At 37.8% G+C, this 19,583-nt stretch overlaps 1 protein-coding gene across 1 annotated transcript in view; it reads right to left on the bottom strand.

Annotated features, from left to right (window-relative positions):
- The window catches only part of LOC149303057 (versican core protein-like), a 53,861-nt gene that overhangs the window by 13,500 nt on the left and 20,778 nt on the right, over positions 1 to 19,583 (bottom strand). The window contains 3 exon segments of the mRNA XM_089481816.1: positions 30 to 146; positions 786 to 9,722; positions 15,995 to 18,517. Coding sequence (XP_089337942.1) covers positions 30 to 146; positions 786 to 9,722; positions 15,995 to 18,517 — 11,577 coding nt within the window.

Genomic DNA, 19,583 nt, shown 5'->3' on the forward strand with positions numbered 1-19,583 from the left:
TCCATTCTACAAATTATTTTGTTATTTACCAATTTCACATAGCTCTCCAGTGTAGCCAGGCATACATGTGCATACAAAAGACGAGCCACCCCGAGAGTAACACGTCCCACCCTGTTGGCAGGGATTCACTTTGCATGGGTCTTGAGCTAAGTTGAAACAAAAAAAAGGAAAAAAAATATAACATTTGGTTTGTAAGGTCAAACAAATGGCTATTATTTACCCAACGCTAATATAAAACATTATTTAAGCACAAGCTATGCCACAAATTGATTTCATATAAAAATATCTGGCACAAATTACTTACGCAATGTATTCATTTTTTTCATAACATGGCAATTATTACTTCCAAAGACCAGAAATGTAAAACATTAAGTTAAAGGTGACTTAGACTATTAATATTTTTCTGGCAAAGAATGAAAGAATTTTATATTCAGGGGCATATTTATTAAAGAAAGGGAGCACTGGTTCTTATATGCATGCCAAAACCCTATTTGTCATGTATCTTATATACATGGTTAGGTTGTTAGATTGCCTAAACTTTAATTTGGATAGGAAAAAGGAAAATATGTTTCCAGTTTGATAGTGTTCATATAGTGAAGTATAGTAAACAATAAAAAAAAATAAGCACACAAATAATGAATGCAGATGATATAGCTTGTTAGCAAAAGGTTAGTGTTAGAAAAAGTAGATATTAAGTATTAAGCAATCACTGAAGCAAAGGAGGTACATAAACACAAATTATGATTGTGAATGATGGTGGTATAACAGTCATGTTAGAGTCTTACTTGTTATATGAAGTTCAGTCCCTTCAACATTATTACTTGTTGAAATGTGGATGTCAGTTTCGTGGGTCACTGCTGCAGCATCAGGCAGAGATGTGACAACTTCGCCTGCAAGGCCTTCTACTGTTATAAGATCTGAAGGCTCTATGTCGCTTTTAACAGTTCTCTCAGCAGTGTTATAAGTCACGGTTGATAATTCTTTCTGCACAACTAAAACTGTTTGTGTATCAACTTTTTCATATGATGGTTTACCAGAAGCAGTTAATGAATGTTCAGGCTTGTATCCAAAAGGTGTTTCTGTGATTGATTTCTCACTTGAGGTGGAGTAAATCAAAAGTAATGGATCATCTGTAAAGGTGTCCTGTGCATCTGGTTCCAAACCTGGTTCTTCAGTGGTTGGTATATGTTCAAAGATAGCAGATGTAATATATTCTGGTGTGGATAGAGAAGCGGGGGTGGAATCAAGTATGGGATCTTTGTCAGTGTCACTTGATTCTGTAATTTCATCTTCTGATCCTATTGAAGCTCCCTCAGAAACATCAGCTTTTCTATCAGTATGGTCTAAGGGAGATTCAGAAGTATCTAAGGACTCTATGCCGTCTGGTTTGTAAGTAATTGTAGCGTCTGCATTAACTTCCTGTTCTGAGACAACGTGATCAGTTCCCGAACCAGCAGATGGCAAAGTACTTGGAATTATCAATCCAGTATGATCAGATGCCCCATTCACAAGTATAACAGTCACAGGAGACTTTTGATCAATGCTAGTAGACTCTTCCGTATAGGTAGCTATGCTTGGACCGCTTGTGCTTTCAGCGTCTACCTCTGATGAGTCCTGGCTAGTATTTTCATCCACTGTATAGGTTTCCTTTGTTAGGTCACTTGGTGTTTCTGTGGTTTTCTCAGTTATGTCTTTGGAACTAACTGAAGGTGTAGGCGAGCCATCTGTATCAGATTCCTGTGTAAGTAAGGAAGGCCTAGTTGTAAATAGCGTGGCCTCATCTTGGTCAGTTGTAGGAATCTTATGTGAGGTTATAGTCTGAGAGGTGCTGGTTAATTCAATTTTTTTAGCCTCAATGGAGAAAGCAACATGAGTAGACTGGTATTTGTCAGCTGACTCCGATGTTACAACTAAGATTTCATCATCTGCTTTAGTAGGACTGTCAATATCTATTATATTTGTTGCTTCAGATGTGCTTTCTGTCCCAGGTAATTCAATAATTGCTATGTCAGTGGTTGCTGCTTCATCAAGTTCTTTGTCAAAAATAGACACTGTTTTGATGGTTGTCTTTTCCATAGCAATCTTTCGGGTTGTTAAATCATATTTGATGCCTTCAGTTGAAACCTCAGTTGGCACAGTGGTTGACATAGATTTCAATTCTTTCTCTGTCGCAACAGGTAACACAGAAGTAGTAGCACTTTGAAAAATTTCAGGAGAGAGAGATTGTTTAGTGGTGAGATCCCGATCAGAAATTATATCTATGCCAGAGCCCTCAACTGAACTTTGGATTTCTTCAGTGGAAGCTGTTGTAAGTTCTTTTTTAATGAAAGCACTGGTAGTATCAACTGAGGTATCATGGACACCACTAATACTTGCGCTAGTTGGGATAACTTCTGATGAATCCTGAGTGAAAACCGTGTCACTTGCAAATGGCTGGGTTTCAGGTGCTAAGGTACTATCTTCTGTCACCTTTAATAATTTAACATCACTGTCTGTTACAGACAATGTAACCAAATCAATTTCTGCCTCTTGCTTAGCACTCACAGTTACAGAATCCACAGTTTTCTCTGTTTCTGTGTATTTCTCCTGCGATGGAGTAACTGAGTCACTTGAAGGTATAGAAACTGAAGATGAAGTTGTAGTCACAATAGAATCATCAGGCTCCCCAGAACCTTGCCCTGAAAAGAACTCAGTTACAAGATCTCTTTCATCGGTTTGTGTTGTGGGCTCTGTTGTATAAATATCTACTTTGTCAGAATCTGTGGTTTTGTGTGTGCCTTCTGTAACAAAAACAAGTGTTCCACTTTCCTTTTCTTCACCTGTTTGTGTAAAGTCTTCAGTAGGAATTGTTTGGGGTTCACCAGAACTGAGCTCTGTTTGATATGTGGTAGGTATAAAAACTATTGTGGTTTTAATTTTTGAATCTACACTTAATGTCTGCGACATCTCTGTAGTATCAGCTTCAACTAAGTGTTTTGGACCAGATGTGCTAGTGCTTTCTTCCACTGCTTCAAGAGTAGGTTTAGTAGGCTCTGTATGAATTTGCTCCACTTTTTCAGAAGCTTCTGCAAAAGCTGTGGATTGGATTTCAGCAAATGTATCCCCAGATCCTTCTTCTGAGGCAGGTGTTTTCTTTGTGGAAAATAATTGTTCTAAATCTTGAGGCGCAGTTGTGCTAGCTCTTAAACCTAGACTTGTCAAATCTTTCTCTACTGTTGATGACCCAATATCTTCTTTAATTGTTGCACTTGATTTGTAATCCAAAATAAACTCTGTGGCTAATGTTGAAGTGCTAGTTTCCCTGGGTTCAGTCTCCACCCATGTGCTACTAATAGTGCTTTCTTCTATAACATCTAATGAAGGTGTTTTTCCTGTACCAATTAAGTATTCATTTTCATCCTCTACATTTAAAGGAGAACTTGTAACAACTTTAATTTGTGCTAATTCTTCTGCACGAGTTTTTATTTCGTGTTGTGGTATTTCAGATGCACTTGTGTGAAAGCTAATCTTCGTTTCTAATGTTGCAGATTCCTTGGTGAAACTGTCCACATCACTAGCAATTTCAACTTTTCCTGCAGTTGGGGAGCTTATTTCCTCACTTGATTCTTCAGTGTGTGTTTTGGTTACAAAAGCTGGAGTCACAGTAGAATAATCTACAGAAACCTTTATTTCTGGGGACAGTGTGATAAACTCCTCACTTGATTCCTCAGCCTTTACCACAGTTGTAAAGGCTGGGGCTATGGTGGAATAATCTTCTTCACCCAAACCTTCAGTCATCAATGGTAAACCAATGCTACTCAGTTTTGCAGGTTTTACTGTGCTTGTTCTTTCTGTAATAACATCAGATGTTTTTGTCTCAGTTATAGAAACCGCAGCTGCTTCTATGGTAGAAGGGGTTTCTGCTTTGACTGTTCCATGTTCAACAGAATCTTCAAATATTCCTGTTGTTTCTGTGGTTCTAATATCAGTCCTTGCAGTAGGTGTCATAACCTTTACTGTTGTTGCAGCAATACTTGATACTGGGGTAGAAACCAAGTGATCAGTGACTAATTCATCTAGATCTCCTGAGCCCTGGTCAGTAGAAACTTGTTCGGTGCTGATGAGTTTTTGAAGTGGAAGCTTAGTAGTGGTTTCTGTTGCAATGATGGCTTGTACTGATGTGACAACATCTGACTCTAGATCAGTTGTTGTGATTTCTGCATCCACACTTTTGGTATGGTCAATGAATGGGAAACTTGTGCTTATAAGTTCTCTTTCCTTTGATCTTGTGTGAATGCTTGGTGTTAGTGTCTTAATCAATGATTCTTGAAACAAGTCATCTTTTTCTCCAGAACCTTCATCAGTGAATATAGAATCAGTGATCATGAGTTCTTGTGGTGGAGTATCTGTAATGGATTCAGTAGAGCTTATGGGTTGTGTTGAAATGCCATCTGTTTTCTTTGAAATGTCTATATCCACAGTTGCCTGTGTTCCGAATTTACGTCTTCCTTTGCCAACAGCCACTTTGGAAGTTAATATATAATCTTCCTTGCTGGTACTTTCTGCTACAATAGTTGGGAGAGTTGCGCTTTCCTCTGATTTTGCTTCAAGACTTGGCGTAGGTATCTTGATCAAAGGTTTTTCAAACAAATCTGCATTATCTCCTGATCCTTGATCAACTAGGAAGGAATCAGTGACAATGAGTTTTTGTGGTAGAGTGTCTGTAATGGGTTCTGTAGAGCTTACATATTGTATTGTGGTGGCATCTGTTGCTTCTAGTTCAACTTTTGAGGTTTTTACATCCACGCTGTCAGTATGGTCAGCAGCTGGGAGAGTTGTACTTAAAATTTCACTTTCCATTGATTTAGTTTCAACACTTGGCACAAGTGTTTTGCTCAAAATGTCTACAACTAAATCTTCCTGTACTGTGAGTAAGGAATAATTGACAGTGGGCTTTTGAGTTATACTTTCTGAAATGGGTTCTGTTGGGCTAATAGATTTAGATGAGGTAGCATCTGTTGCTTTCAGATAATCTCTTGCGGTTACAACATCCACATCATTAGCACGGTCAGAAATTGGAAGAGATCTACTTACAGATTCAACTTCTTCTGATTTTATTTCAACACTTGTCACAGGTGTCTTGATTGAGGATTCTGTGAATAGGCCTTCTGGTTCTCCTGAACCTTCATCAGTAGGAAGGATATCAGTGCTAATGATTGGTTGAGAGGGAGTTTCTGTAGGAGTTACGTATTGTTTAGTGATGGAATCTGTGGTTTTTAACGTAGATGCAGAAACTATGGTTGGCAGAACAGTGCTTATGTGGTCACTTTTTGTTTCATCACTTGGCATAGTTTTAATCACAAAATCTATGAAAGGTTTTTCATGATCCCCTGAGCCTTCATCTATAAGTGGTGAGTCAGTGCTGATTATGTCCTCAGCTTCAGTAAAATGCTCCCTAGAGCTAGGGGGTTGAGTTGTATCAGTTACAGTTGCCTGTGTTCCGAATTTACGTCTTCCTTTGCCAAGAGCCACTTTGGAAGTTAATATATAATCTCCCTTGCTGGTACTTTCTGCTACAATAGTTGGGAGAGTTGCGCTTTCCTCTGATTTTGCTCCAAGACTTGGTGTAGGTGTCTTGATCAACGGTTCTTCAAACAAATCTGCATTATCTCCTGACCCTTGATCAACTAGGAAGGAATCAGTGACAATGAGTTTTTGTGGTAGAGTGTCTGTAATGGGTTCTGTAGAGCTTACATATTGTATTGTGGTGGCATCTGTTGCTTCTAGTTCATCTTTTGAGGTTTTTACATCCACGCTGTCAGTATGGTCAGCAGCTGGGAGAGTTGTACTTAGAATTTCACTTTCCATTGATTTAGTTTCAACACTTGGCACAAGTGTTTTGCTCAAAATGTCTACAACTAAATCTTCCTGTAGTGTGAGTAAGGAATAATTGACAGTGGGTTTTTGAGTTATAATTTCTGTAATGGGTTCTGTTGGGCTAATAGATTTAGATGAGGTAGAATCTGTTGCTTTCAGATCATCTCTTGCGGTTACAACATCCACATCATCAGCACGGTCAGAAGTTGGAAGAGATCTACTTACAGATGCAACTTCTTCTGATTTTATTTCAACACTTGTCACAGGTGTCTTGATTGAGGATTCTGTGAATAGGCCTTCTGGTTCTCCTGAACCTTCATCAGTAGGAAGGATATCAGTGCTAATGATTGGTTGAGAGGGAGTTTCTGTAGGACTTACGTATTGTTTAGTGATGGAATCTGTGGTTTTTAACTTAGATGCAGAAACTATGGTTGGCAGAACAGTGCTTATGTGGTCGCTTTTTGTTTCATCACTTGGCATAGTTTTAATCACAAAATCTATGAAAGGTTTTTCATGATCCCCTGAGCCTTCATCTATAAGTGGTGAATCAGTGCTGATTATGTCCTCAGCTTCAGTAAAATGCTCCCTAGAGCTAGGAGGTTGAGTTGTATCAGTCACAGTTGCCTGTGTTCCGAATTTACGTCTTCCTTTGCCAAGAGCCACTTTGGAAGTTAATATATAATCTTCCTTGCTGGTACTTTCTGCTACAATAGTTGGGAGAGTTGCGCTTTCCTCTGATTTTGCTCCAAGACTTGGTGTAGGAGTCTTGATCAACGGTTCTTCAAACAAATCTGCATTATCTCCTGATCCTTGATCAACTAGGAAGGAATCAGTGACAATGAGTTTTTGTGGTAGAGTGTCTGTAATGGGTTCTGTAGAGCTTACATATTGTATTGTGGTGGCATCTGTTGCTTCTAGTTCAACTTTTGAGGTTTTTATATCCACGCTGTCAGTATGGTCAGCAGCTGGGAGAGTTGTACTTAGAATTTCACTTTCCATTGATTTAGTTTCAACACTTGGCACAAGTGTTTTGCTCAAAATGTCTACAACTAAATCTTCCTGTAGTGTGAGTAAGGAATAATTGACAGTGGGTTTTTGAGTTATAATTTCTGTAATGGGTTCTGTTGGGCTAATAGATTTAGATGAGGTAGAATCTGTTGCTTTCAGATCATCTCTTGCGGTTACAACATCCATATCATCAGCACGGTCAGAAGTTGGAAGAGATCTACTTACAGATTCAACTTCTTCTGATTTTATTTCAACACTTGTCACAGGTGTCTTGATTGAGGATTCTGTGAATAGGCCTTCTGGTTCTCCTGAACCTTCATCAGTAGGAAGGATATCAGTGCTAATGATTGGCTGAGAGGGAGTTTCTGTAGGACTTACGTATTGTTTAGTGATGGAATCTGTGGTTTTTACCGTAGATGCAGAAACTATGGTTGGCAGAACAGTGCTCATGTGGTCGCTTTTTGTTTCATCACTTGGCATAGTTTTAATCACAAAATCTATGAAAGATTTTTCATGATCCCCTGAGCCTTCATCTATAAGTGGTAAGTCAGTGCTGATTATGTCCTCAGCTTCAGTAAAATGCTCCCTAGAGCTAGGGGTTTGAGTTGTATCAGTTACAGTTGCCTGTGTTCCGAATTTACGTCTTCCTTTGCCAAGAGCCACTTTGGAAGTTAATATATAATCTTCCTTGCTGGTACTTTCTGCTACAATAGTTGGGAGAGTTGCGCTTTCCTCTGATTTTGCTCCAAGACTTGGTGTAGGTGTCTTGATCAACGGTTCTTCGAACAAATCTGCATTATCTCCTGATCCTTGATCAACTAGGAAGGAATCAGTGACAATGAGTTTTTGTGGTAGAGTGTCTGTAATGGGTTCTGTAGAGGTTACATATTGTATTGTGGTGGCATCTGTTGCTTCTAGTTCAACTTTTGAGGTTTTTACATCCACGCTGTCAGTATGGTCAGCAGCTGGGAGAGTTGTACTTAGAATTTCACTTTCCATTGATTTAGTTTCAACACTTGGCACAAGTGTTTTGCTCAAAATGTCTACAACTAAATCTTCCTGTAGCGTGAGTAAGGAATAATTGACAGTGGGTTTTTGAGTTATAATTTCTGTAATGGGTTCTGTTGGGCTAATAGATTTAGATGAGGTAGAATCTGTTGCTTTCAGATCATCTCTTGCGGTTACAACATCCCCATCATCAGCACGGTCAGAAGTTGGAAGAGATCTACTTACAGATTCAACTTCTTCTGATTTTATTTCAACACTTGTCACAGGTGTCTTGATTGAGGATTCTGTGAATAGGCCTTCTGGTTCTCCTGAACCTTCATCAGTAGGAAGGATATCAGTGCTAATGATTGGTTGAGAGGGAGTTTCTGTAGGTCTTACGTATTGTTTAGTGATGGAATCTGTGGTTTTTAACGTAGATGCAGAAACTATGGTTGGCAGAACAGTGCTTATGTGGTCGCTTTTTGTTTCATCACTTGGCATAGTTTTAATCACAAAATCTATGAAAGGTTTTTCATGATCCCCTGAGCCTTCATCTATAAGTGGTGAGTCAGTGCTGATTATGTCCTCAGCTTCAGTAAAATGCTCCCTAGATCTAGGGGGTTGAGTTGTATCAGTTACAGTTGCCTGTGTTCCGAATTTATGTCTTCCTTTGCCAAGAGCCACTTTGGAAGTTAATATATAATCTTCCTTGCTGGTACTTTCTGCTACAACTGTAATTTCACTTGTTTCTGTTGTCAGTCCTTCCTTAGATTCTGTGCTTGACAAAATTGTGCTTATTATTTCACTAAATGCTTTAGGTGATATATCTGTTTTTGTTACAAAGGAGTCAGTAGAAGAATCAATTATGGTATCCTCTGGGACTCCTGAGCCCTGATCAATAAGTAACGAACCAGTACTATCTACTTCATAGGCTACTGTGCTTGCAAACCCCTCTTTGGTGCTACTAGAGTACTTTGATGTTTCAGATACGATAGGTATTTCTGTACTGAAAATTATCGTGGCCTCTTTCTTCTCAGTTTCAGTAATTGCTTCAGTTGTGGGTGCTCCTGCACTTTGACTAAATGCTGCAAGCGGTGATGTGTTAGTGTACTTTACAGATTCCAATGCCACAGTTATTGTTTCTTTGTCGTCTTCTTTAAATGATGCTTCTGTTGAAAAGAAAATGTTTTTACGTATATCATCTGTACCTGTTTTAAGCGTTAGATGGACCGTTGATGACTCAACAGTATAATCTGTTACACTGATTGGCTGACTGCTGTCTGTGAGACTTGTGGTATCTAGTTCAGTTCTTTGACTGATGCTAGTTTCGGTGTCAGGTTCAGATTCTGAATGTCCAGATGATTCTAATGCAAATAAAGGAAATGTTTCCCTAGGTGGAGATTCACTTTGTATAAACTGTGTTTCAGGCTCTTGTGATGTAGACTTCACAATACTTTGAGATGGTGGCACAGTAGATTTTTCTTCAGTCAACGTGTCTATGTCACCACTGTATTCTGGATCTTGTATTTTAAGGTCACTTGTGGGTTCCTCAGTACCTGCAGCTGGCTCTGTGAAATTAGAATAAAGTGACTGGACCACACTCATCTGTGTTACTGAAGCATTTTCTGGAGTAACACTCTCAATTTGGTCTCTTCTAGCCTCCTCAGCTTTAGGATCTCTTGGTTCAGTGGTTATTTCATGTTTCCCATTAATAAATTGTAAGGATGGGGAGGTCGGAACAACAGTAGCGTTGTCACACTCTGAGCTCTCCTCGGATTCTGACTCAAAATGCAATATATCAATAAACAATGGGTCTCCGTCTGTTTCATTTCTTGAGTAACCCAATTCATCAAGGAGTGAGCCCACTGGGTCTGATAAAAAACAAATAGTCATTGATATTTTTAGAATGTAAACATGATGAGATTCAAAAAATACGACAGTGTACGGTGGTTAGCATTAGAGTATGTGATATATGTAATACAATGAGCAGCAAATCAACAATAAGTGAGCAACTTAGTTAATGCAGCTATTAATTTGTTTTTGTTTCATGAATGAATATGATGGACAATAAAATGTACTATATAATACAACATTATCAAACACCATGATGGAATGACTGCTAAAATTATTACCTTGAATATGTTTTAACAATTCTTTTCTGCAGGTATATTTTTAATCATGGCAAAATATGCCCGAATTTGCCAGAGAACTATATTTTGCAAATGTGCAAAAGAAGAAACAGGTGATTGCTTCTGTTTTTTTACTTAAAAGTAGCTTGTAACTAAAAATGTAATTAAAATCTTCTAATTCATATAATTCTAGTGATAGGTAACAGGTTCACTAAGACAAACAGTATATACAAGCTGTGTGTCACCATTCTTGAATAAGGCTACATCAAGGTCAAAACACACGCATGTTGAATATAGAACAAAGACATCTATAAACACTATGCAACATAATATGTTTTTCTAAAATATCAAAAATAAAAGTTTTGCAGAATAAATTATTTGTAGTTTCATAAATCATCGAGTGCTGTTGATATTATTTTATTATAAATAGGTCAGTAAAAATAACAAATCGTATAATTCTGAATTTGGGACTGCTAAATATTAATATTTACTGTAGAAAAATCATGTAGAAATATCCTTGCATAAAGAGAATATAACAATTTGCTAATATGAATAATCCCAGAAAACAATGAACAGACCCTGTCTTCCACAGCTGCCTGCAAATGAATCACTTTGGTGTCACGCGCAGTCATGGGTGGGCTGTTTCTTTATTGTTTGTCAATGGCTTGGTCTAATCCACTGCAGTTTTATAGGCTGATCTTGATACTTTAGTCTGTACTAATGTTTATAACCATTTGCGTTCCAAAGCTGTAAGCGTTACATTGCCTACCATTAACTAACCCCTCCAGGGTTCTAAGGTTCACATTAGACCATTTCCAAAAACAATGCTTTGGCTGGATTGCGAGTTTGGAAGGGAAAACACCTGTTCAGATGAACTGTTCACTCGAAGACATCTGTTTTCCATGAGTTTAAGTAACCTGGAAGGCACCTATTAACATAGCATTTAAATTTCATTTGTTATGTCCCTGGTACTCAAGTGGTTAAAAAATGCAAATTACAATTAATAATGACCTATTAGCTGACGCAGCTAAAAATATATTTTAGCAAACAATAATTTTATCTCTGTTAACCTCCGTTAATGACCAATGCATGACACCACTGATAATGGCTTCATTGACATATCCTGGCATTGGGTAACAAGGTTTAAGGCAGCAGGTCCCAGGTGGCAACAGCGTTTCTGCTGCAAAACTGAGGAGGGGCAGATCGCCATTTTGAGTGGTTAACCCCCCCCCTGTGCTGATCCTCAATGGGCAGATACAGAAGAGAGATCCCTGATCTACCCAACTGGCCCATTTATACTATGGAGGCTGTGATGGCGCAACACAGCCTCTGTAGACTGCATTAAAAGGTGTGCAGTGCCTTTAAGACACGGAGCACTGAGATATGACATCATATTCCACTGTTCAATGTCTTAAAGGCACACAGCTCCTTTTATTAAAAAAAAATGGTAGCTTTGAAGAGAAGAAATGGGGGCATGGCCCTCGGCCTGACCAAAGGTAAATACATTACTGGTCTCAACTTGTCTGCCGAACCACAGTTTAGTATTTTCTCCCCAGTGACACATAACATTTCTGCTATAACAAACTGCAGCTGCTCAATGATACTCTGGGAAAAGATCTCCCACAAAAATTATATTATTGTCCCTTGTGTCTATTAGGTAACCGAACCATCTCTTTGGATACTTTATCTAAATATGATTAGCAAAGTTAATGTTTTGATTCAACACGGAGATGAGCAGATAGAGTTACTCTGATGGGTCCGCACTGCCAAAGTAATTAAAGTTAAATATATGTCGGCATTAACTAACCCTTCCTGTATTAAACAATAAATCTGTAACTTTCACACACTTAACGCCCTTGCCAAACATTTTTTATGTGTTAGTCCATTATGAAGACTGTCTCACCATTATAAAATACCCCTACATTGGCGCTCAACTCACCCTTCTTTTATCCATGACCCTTAGTTCTTGCCTCCCACTCACACCTGCGTTCTCTCCGTAGAATTCACTGGCTTTCTCTCAGCATTCTAAATATATAATATAATATTCTAAAGGGATTCTTCCAAGATTAGTTTGTGAAAAGGACTTTTATTTAAATGGCTATTTCCACCAGGTAAAAATTTGGGTCTTGTTTTTTTTTTTTTAGCTATTAATGCTTTCTGATCCAAAATTGTTGTGTTATTTGAACACTGGAATTAAAAAAATGAAAAAGATAAAATATTATTTTTTTATCTTGGCATGGCAGCATAAGGGATTGGAATATGATGGTGCTATATAAAACAATAAATAATAATTATATAATGCAAAGCCACTGTACTCTAGCGACTTTATAGGCACTGTTTAAAATCCCAGATGTTACACTTTATACTCTTATATTTCTTTGTCTCCAGATCCAGGTTTTCTGGTATACTTGTTTCAATGGAATCTCAGAAAGTAAGATGCAAATCACATAACTTGTCTTATGAAGAAAAGCCAATATCGATAACCTCTTTCATTAAATGCTGGTGTTTAGCAAACAACACAAAGCACCATCCAAGCTGTCGTATTATAGCTCTCTTATTTCAAAGTAAATGCCCCATCTGTATTTCCTGCCTCCAGGAAAACCCGTGGTAATTACATACAGGATGGTTTCCTTAAGATCACCTGGGCATGAATAATAAGTAAAGCATCTGAAGCATTACTAAAACAACTTCTACGGTGGGAAAACTACAATAAAAGTTGGGAAGCTTTTTTTTACTGGCAAATCATTATTCTAGCAGTATTAACAAAAATACCACAATTTGCGTTATCGTAATCCTCCCATAGAGTGAAATGGAAAAAAATGAAATTAAATCAGTGATACATTTCATCTTGGTAATAAAACTTGGTAAGTCATCGTTTGAATGATTTTTTCAATCGCAATCTCTGGGCTGTCAGCTATTCAGTGTGAAAATGTGGAAATTAAATGTAAACATCTCCAAAATTAAATTTTTATATTTTATGTATTTTTTTATATCACCTACTCGATAGAATATGCAAGAATGTTGACACAACAATGGAAAATAATGCCCATTTTTCTAATATCAGTGAAGCAAACCTGGGTTGATTCACTGTCCTTGCTTCAAGGAAAAGCTGGGTCCAGGCTCAGCACTGAGCTTAAGGTTGCCCTCTTGGGCCATCAGCATAAAGGCTTACTAGACAGGTTAGGTCACGCACAGAGGGTGATCTTCCCAGCCCTACCTAATGTTTTGTCATCAGTCATTTAAAAAAATAAAACAATAAATAAAAAGTTCAATTAGGCCCTGAAAAGGATATAAACTTTAAAATAGTTGGCCTGTATGCAAATGCATATTTGTTTAAGCGATTAGCTCCCAAAGCCGATACTTGTGTGCTTTAATTTAATTACATAATAATAGATAGGACACCATCGGGAATAATCAAACAAATGACTGATAAATGCTGGATTATAGATTGTATCAAAGCCTTAAGCACAAAAGGCCTCTGGGGAAAAAAAGAGCAAATATGCAATAAAAGCAAGTGGTAATACCTACAACACGTCGGAATATGACGGCGCTATAAAACAATAAATAATAATATTGTCGCAGTCACCATAGCGTACAATGGAATGCTTCAGCCATTTTGTACCAGAATTGCTCGTAATACATACCCACCCATTGTACACCAGTGGGGGTATTTGATGCATTGACCATCCATCTGTTGCCACCTTCACTTAATGAATTGCCTAGAATTTATTGCAATGGAAGCTATACTGAAAGCTCTAAAGTAATGAGCATTTTTACATGCAGTGAATACATAGAGAACCAAAAGAACACTTCAAGTGTGTAATCTTTGTGTCAAACGCTGTCATGTTGCCATGGCAACAGGCAGGCAACAAAAGGAATTTGTATGCTTTCTAAGAGCTGTATGTAATATGATGGAATCACATCGCTGTATTTAATGAAGCCTGCAGAAAAAATGGTAGAAAGTGGGATGCTTTAAATTAGACACTTAAATTATGTGAACGCAGATAGGCGATAGAGTTTGTTATCTATTCAGCATTCCAACACCAAGGAGAACGGAATTAGCCTATTCAAACCATTATAGGAAAGAGAGTCCTATACAGTACCCCACTGAATGCCTGATCTTTCGAGAGCCCCTGACAACGTTTTCATTACTTTCTTAGACACCAAGACAACTCAGAGTATGCCAATAAAATAACCGTATGCTATGTACATTTCCCTGGCATGTTAAAAGGTTCAAACGGTTGCCTGATTTGCAGGTTTTATATTTTTGCGGGTTTGCAATCTGTATATTTCAAATATTATAGTTTATAGATAATATATAATATAGTCTAATCGATCTAACCTGTCACTCACTATGCATATTAAAGGCATGTCACTGTGGGAATCGAGGCAAAAGTCAAATTATAGTGCAGTTGCTGGACTATGATTGGACCTTCATATTAACCCCTTCTCAGGCCAACAACTGAAACAATTTAAATGAGCGGAGCCTGTCCTGCTGTCTGTATAGATCCTCTTATGGATGTAATAGAAGAAAACATAGTGAAGATCGTCACTATGTGGAGTGAGTACATTCTGGGAGTTGGGATACGTTGTGGTACGTAGGGCAGCGTTGTACCCATACAGATGTAGCCTGGAGAGGAGAGGGACCATCACTTTAGTAACGCTTTATATGCTAAGCATGTGTATTTACTAAACTGGGAGAGGTTCACAACTCATCATCATTGTTTTCCTGGAACAAACAGCTAAATCCCAGGGTCTGGGCAGCCTATGGAGAAGCGATCACAGCTAATTGCTACACTTAACAAGGCCTTACGATACATATGGGATACCCTGTGAAAATCAGGGAGCTAAAATGTTCAACCTGCAAATTCTTCCTTTGATGAATACACACATTTATGTACATACACACACACAAATACACTCTCACACACCAATATAAAAGATTTTATATAGACACACGAATGATTGCAAAACAAATCTAAATATATAGAAATAATACATAACGTGCCACGATGCCTAGCCAATAAATCAGTATACATTTTAATTTGCAGCATATATACCTATTGAGTTACATCTGTTTATGTTCAGCTACAGCAGTTCACAATCAGATCACACAAATGTGTCTGAACAAAGAAACCGACATTGCCTTAGTCTAGAACCCCTAATTCTACCATGCCTTCATGTTTCTTCTAATAAGATAAAGCATATCACCACTTTAAATCAAAGTATTTTATTTAATGCTTTTTCTCACTTTTATTTTTAATGTTACCTATTAAAAATAACACCTTAATTTTTTTCACGAAGCCAGGTGTGTAAATGGCTGCTTGGCTAGACAGCAGAGTTTGGCTATTCCCAGGAACCATTTTAACCCTACATTTGTAGCTTATAAAAAGTTTACGAGCAGATAAGTCACTGTTGTATTATTTTTAGTGTCTAAATATAAAGTGCAATTCAGGTTCTACGCTGTCAAACGCTAACAAAAAACACATTGTATGTATATGTTGCCGTGATTGTAGTTTTTATTTTACTATTAATATTGCCACCTGTGCTTTACAGCATTGTAGGAATTCAGCAAATGGCCCTTCTCGCCACACAATGCACTACATTTACAGTTTATTTTGTGAAATAGGTCCTTGTTTTACTTTGCGTACTTGGCTATTTTTATTGTTACACCTGCATTAAACCTCCATACTGGAAAATTTGGGTCATTTATATGATTTATTAATATTAGCACCTGCACATACACTGTCTGGGTTATAGTCATACCCAAAGCTATAAATGTACACATCAAAGAAGATGTACTTTATATGCAACAGCAATAAATATATATACATTTTTGGACTTATATATATATATATATGACCAGTCGGTATCATGACGTGGAAGTGAAAAATCTATATATAAGAAAGAAAGAACATGAACTTGGTCAACTAAGATGACTATGAATTCAGCAAAAAAGGTTTTTAGGAGGGAGTTGCTGAACAAACAGAAGTGAGAAAATAATAAAAATGTACCTGTTAAATTTCCATCCAATGTAACAACGATTACATTGATTTTGTCAAGAGATGGAGGTATCTGCAGACCATTTTCTTCAGAACTCGCTTCAGCAGATCCTGACGTTGATTCAGTTCCATCCTTTGTATCCTCACAACTGGATGTCGGTGTTGGTGTTACAGCGGAAGTTCCACTAGTGAAATATTCTGAATCGATCTCTGTTTCTGTTTTACCTGTCGTGCCAAATTCAGTTGTAGCTTTGACAGGAGAAATAGATTCGCCAATTACAATGGTCCCTTGACTGGTTCCTTCTTCAGTCTCCAAATCAATTAAGCCTGGTTTTTGAGTACTGATTGGAGGGGGGATTAATGTGGTGTGCCCTTCTACTATTTCTTTTGGAGGAGTTATTGCATCACTGGGGCTGGATAGCAGTGTTTTCGCTGTCTCGGTAGATGCAGGAATGCCAGGCTCAGTTTCAGCACCTTCAGTTGAAGATGGTAGTACGGAATCTGTTACAAGAGTTTTTGGCAGACTTGATACCGCAGCAATTGTGCCAGTTTCTATTGTCTCTGTTGTTAAAACAACGTCTTCTTCCTTACTAGGGTACTTTTCAAAATCTGTTGATCCCTTGCTTACAGGAACTGACGTAGTTGTTTCTGTGAACAAAACTGGATGTTGGGCACTAGTTACATCCTTTTCAATTAAATGAGTGATTCTTTTATCCTCTGGTTTATCAGTCCCTGTGGAGTCTGGTAGGCTGGTCTGTTCAAAAGTTTTGCTTTCTGATGTTGCTATACTATCTAATGCATCATGTTGTGTTGGAAAAGCAAATGTACTTGGCATAAGGTCTGAACCACTTCCTTCAGAAACTAAATCTACCTGTTGACTTGCTACTGTGCTTTCTACGAAACTCTCTATTGTACTCAATATTTCTTGTGTGTCACTGACAACTTTGGAAATTACTTCAGTGTATTCTGTAGGTAAGACATGACTTGCTTCTGTACCCTCAGGTACAAACTTGTCTTGTTTGGGGTCTTCGGATATTTGGATTTTTTCTTCAGGGGATTTTGCAATTGTATGTACTTCTGATTGTGCTGATGATAGTTCAGGGATGGCAGTTGTGATATCAACACTTGCTGTATCAGTTGGTACTACACTTAATGGAATCTTTTTTGAATCTGTGCCCTCTGAAATTCCTTTCCCATCTTCATATGTGGTTTCAGTTGTTATTTCTGCAATAAGATCTTTGGGGGATAATGTAAAGGGTTCTTCAGTTTTTTCTATGTCAGTTACTTCAGTTTGTATGTCTTCTTTGGGCATTCCAGAACCCTCTGCTTCATCTGTTGAGTGCAAGGATTCAATTATTGATGGCTGAGTTAAAATTGGAGCTGAAGAAGATGCTACTATTTTATCAGTACCATCCCCTGATATTTCAGGTTCTGATGCAGAAAAAGTGGTTGTTTTGGTTGCCGCTGTAGACTCAACAAGTACACGTGTGACATCTTCTTGTGGCAAGCTTGTGTGTACATCTTGTTGACCTGTGGTGGAACTGTCTACGCCAGCTGATATGTCAGTCACTACTGGGCTGGAAATGCGTTCTGTAGTTACTTCACTGACATCTGTGCTTTCATGTAAGGACAGCTTTGATGTTGGATATACTGATGTCCTGTCCTGTGACAGACTGCTGGTATCCTGGAGGTGTTTAAACACTGTAAAAACATCCAACTCAGGCTGTATACTTGGAGACTCTGGGTCTCTCTTTGTTTCTTTTTCTGTCTGTGACTCTGTTACAGTCCCTCTAATCTCTGTGAGAATTTCACCTGACGGAGTGTGGACTTCTGGTTCACTAATAACATCTTTAGGACTTGTAATATCCTGTGAAATTAAAACTGTTGGGATAACCTCTTCACTTTTCGCTTCCATTGACTCTCTTGGTGGTTGAGTACTTAGCACTAACACTTCTTTTGTTAGTGTAACTGAACTATATGTTTCCAATGACTTTTGCTCTGATATTGGTGTTTGTGCAGGAGGTTCCGTCAAGATGTCAGATGTTTCATCGTTTATTTTGTCTTCTGCAGATGTTGTTTTTCCATACGCAGATGTTGTTTGACTATCCTGAGCAATATCTGGGGATTGTGTGCCTTCAGCTTTGGCGTATGTACTTGTTGAGGGGGCTTGTGAAGGTTCACGTTCACCACTGACACCTGAAGTAACATCAGAGAATGAAGAAACTGATGATGCTTCAGTAATAGTCTTTGGTAATGGAGTACTTCCCTCTGGCTGCTCAGTTCTATGTTTATCTGAAAAGGTTGTTACATCAGATATTGTTGTTTCTTGCTGTAGTAACAGGGCCGGCTTATATGTTGCAGGTTCTGCTGTTGTTTCTACAACTTCTGTTTTTTCAGTTGGTTGCGTTGTGGATAAAACTGGCTTTGCTGTAACCTTCAAGGGTAGGCTTTCCAATTTCTTGATGAGGCTTGCCGTCATGGCTTCTGTAGGTAGTATCAGTCTTACAGACACTGACTCTGTTACATTCTTTTTACCTATAAAAATAAAGCACACAATTCAATAATTCTAGATAATGAATGTATAATTTTTCAGTAAAGCATTTAAAAAAAAACATGGGATTTGTTGCAAGAAAAATGAAACACTCTTGGAATTAGTTGCATTATTTCAATAGATTGGACAAAGCGTAGTCCAAATATGACTATAAAAAGTGCAATTTCAGTGTTTCTCTTTTTCTAAGAAATTAATTTCTTAAAGTGTGCTGAACATATGTCGATAAGAACATTAAGGGGTTTTTTTTTTACTTACATTTCTTTATAATATAAACAAGGCATACCATAACTCAAGTGTTTCCTTATAGGCAACTCAAAAGAGTTACATCTGAGAAATACCAGGATGAAATATATTGAACATGTGATTGTTGTGGAAGACTTAAGAATGTGTTTGACCCTTGGTGGGGGCACCAAAAAGACTAAGAATCCTGCTCAATGATAGCTTACTGTTGGTAAGACAAAAATTAAGGCATTGACACACATTCATAACTTAAGTTTTAATATGATTTTGCTGTATCATCATAAAAAGCTAGTTTAAACGAGCAAGCAAACAACTATTGGTAGATGTTTATTGTATATATATATAATGTTTATTAGGAAACGTGAGAATACATGACAGTACCAGAGGGGTATCCACATCAGGGTCACCCCATTAAGTCCTTGAGGTTCACAGTCCTGTCAGAATTAACTTTCATTTCTTTGACTAACAAATAATGTACCAGCTTTGCAACATTCAAAACCATACAACAATATTTGTAGGTTTCCATCAGAAAGCCATCTCTCGAGATAAATTGGACAGCTCTTGCTTGGAAATGCTTTATACATTGTGCAATTGTAACTGTATCGTGTGCTAACAATTCTTTTAGGGGTATGTTTAGAAAAAAGATTTTCAAAATCGGTACTCGATTGTAACTGTTCACATATGCCATGGCACAAATGAGAAAAAAGGACAATCTTTTCCTTTTATTTATTGTTTCCAATTTCCCCCATCCTGTTTTTATTATAATGATCTAGTGTAAAATTATTCTGGTTAACCCCGTCTGCACAGTCA

This window comes from Sceloporus occidentalis, unplaced genomic scaffold (genome assembly GCF_023333645.1).
Source record: "Sceloporus occidentalis isolate IW3139 unplaced genomic scaffold, rSceOcc1.0.p SCAF_16, whole genome shotgun sequence".
NCBI classification, from domain to species: Eukaryota; Metazoa; Chordata; class Lepidosauria; order Squamata; family Phrynosomatidae; genus Sceloporus; species Sceloporus occidentalis.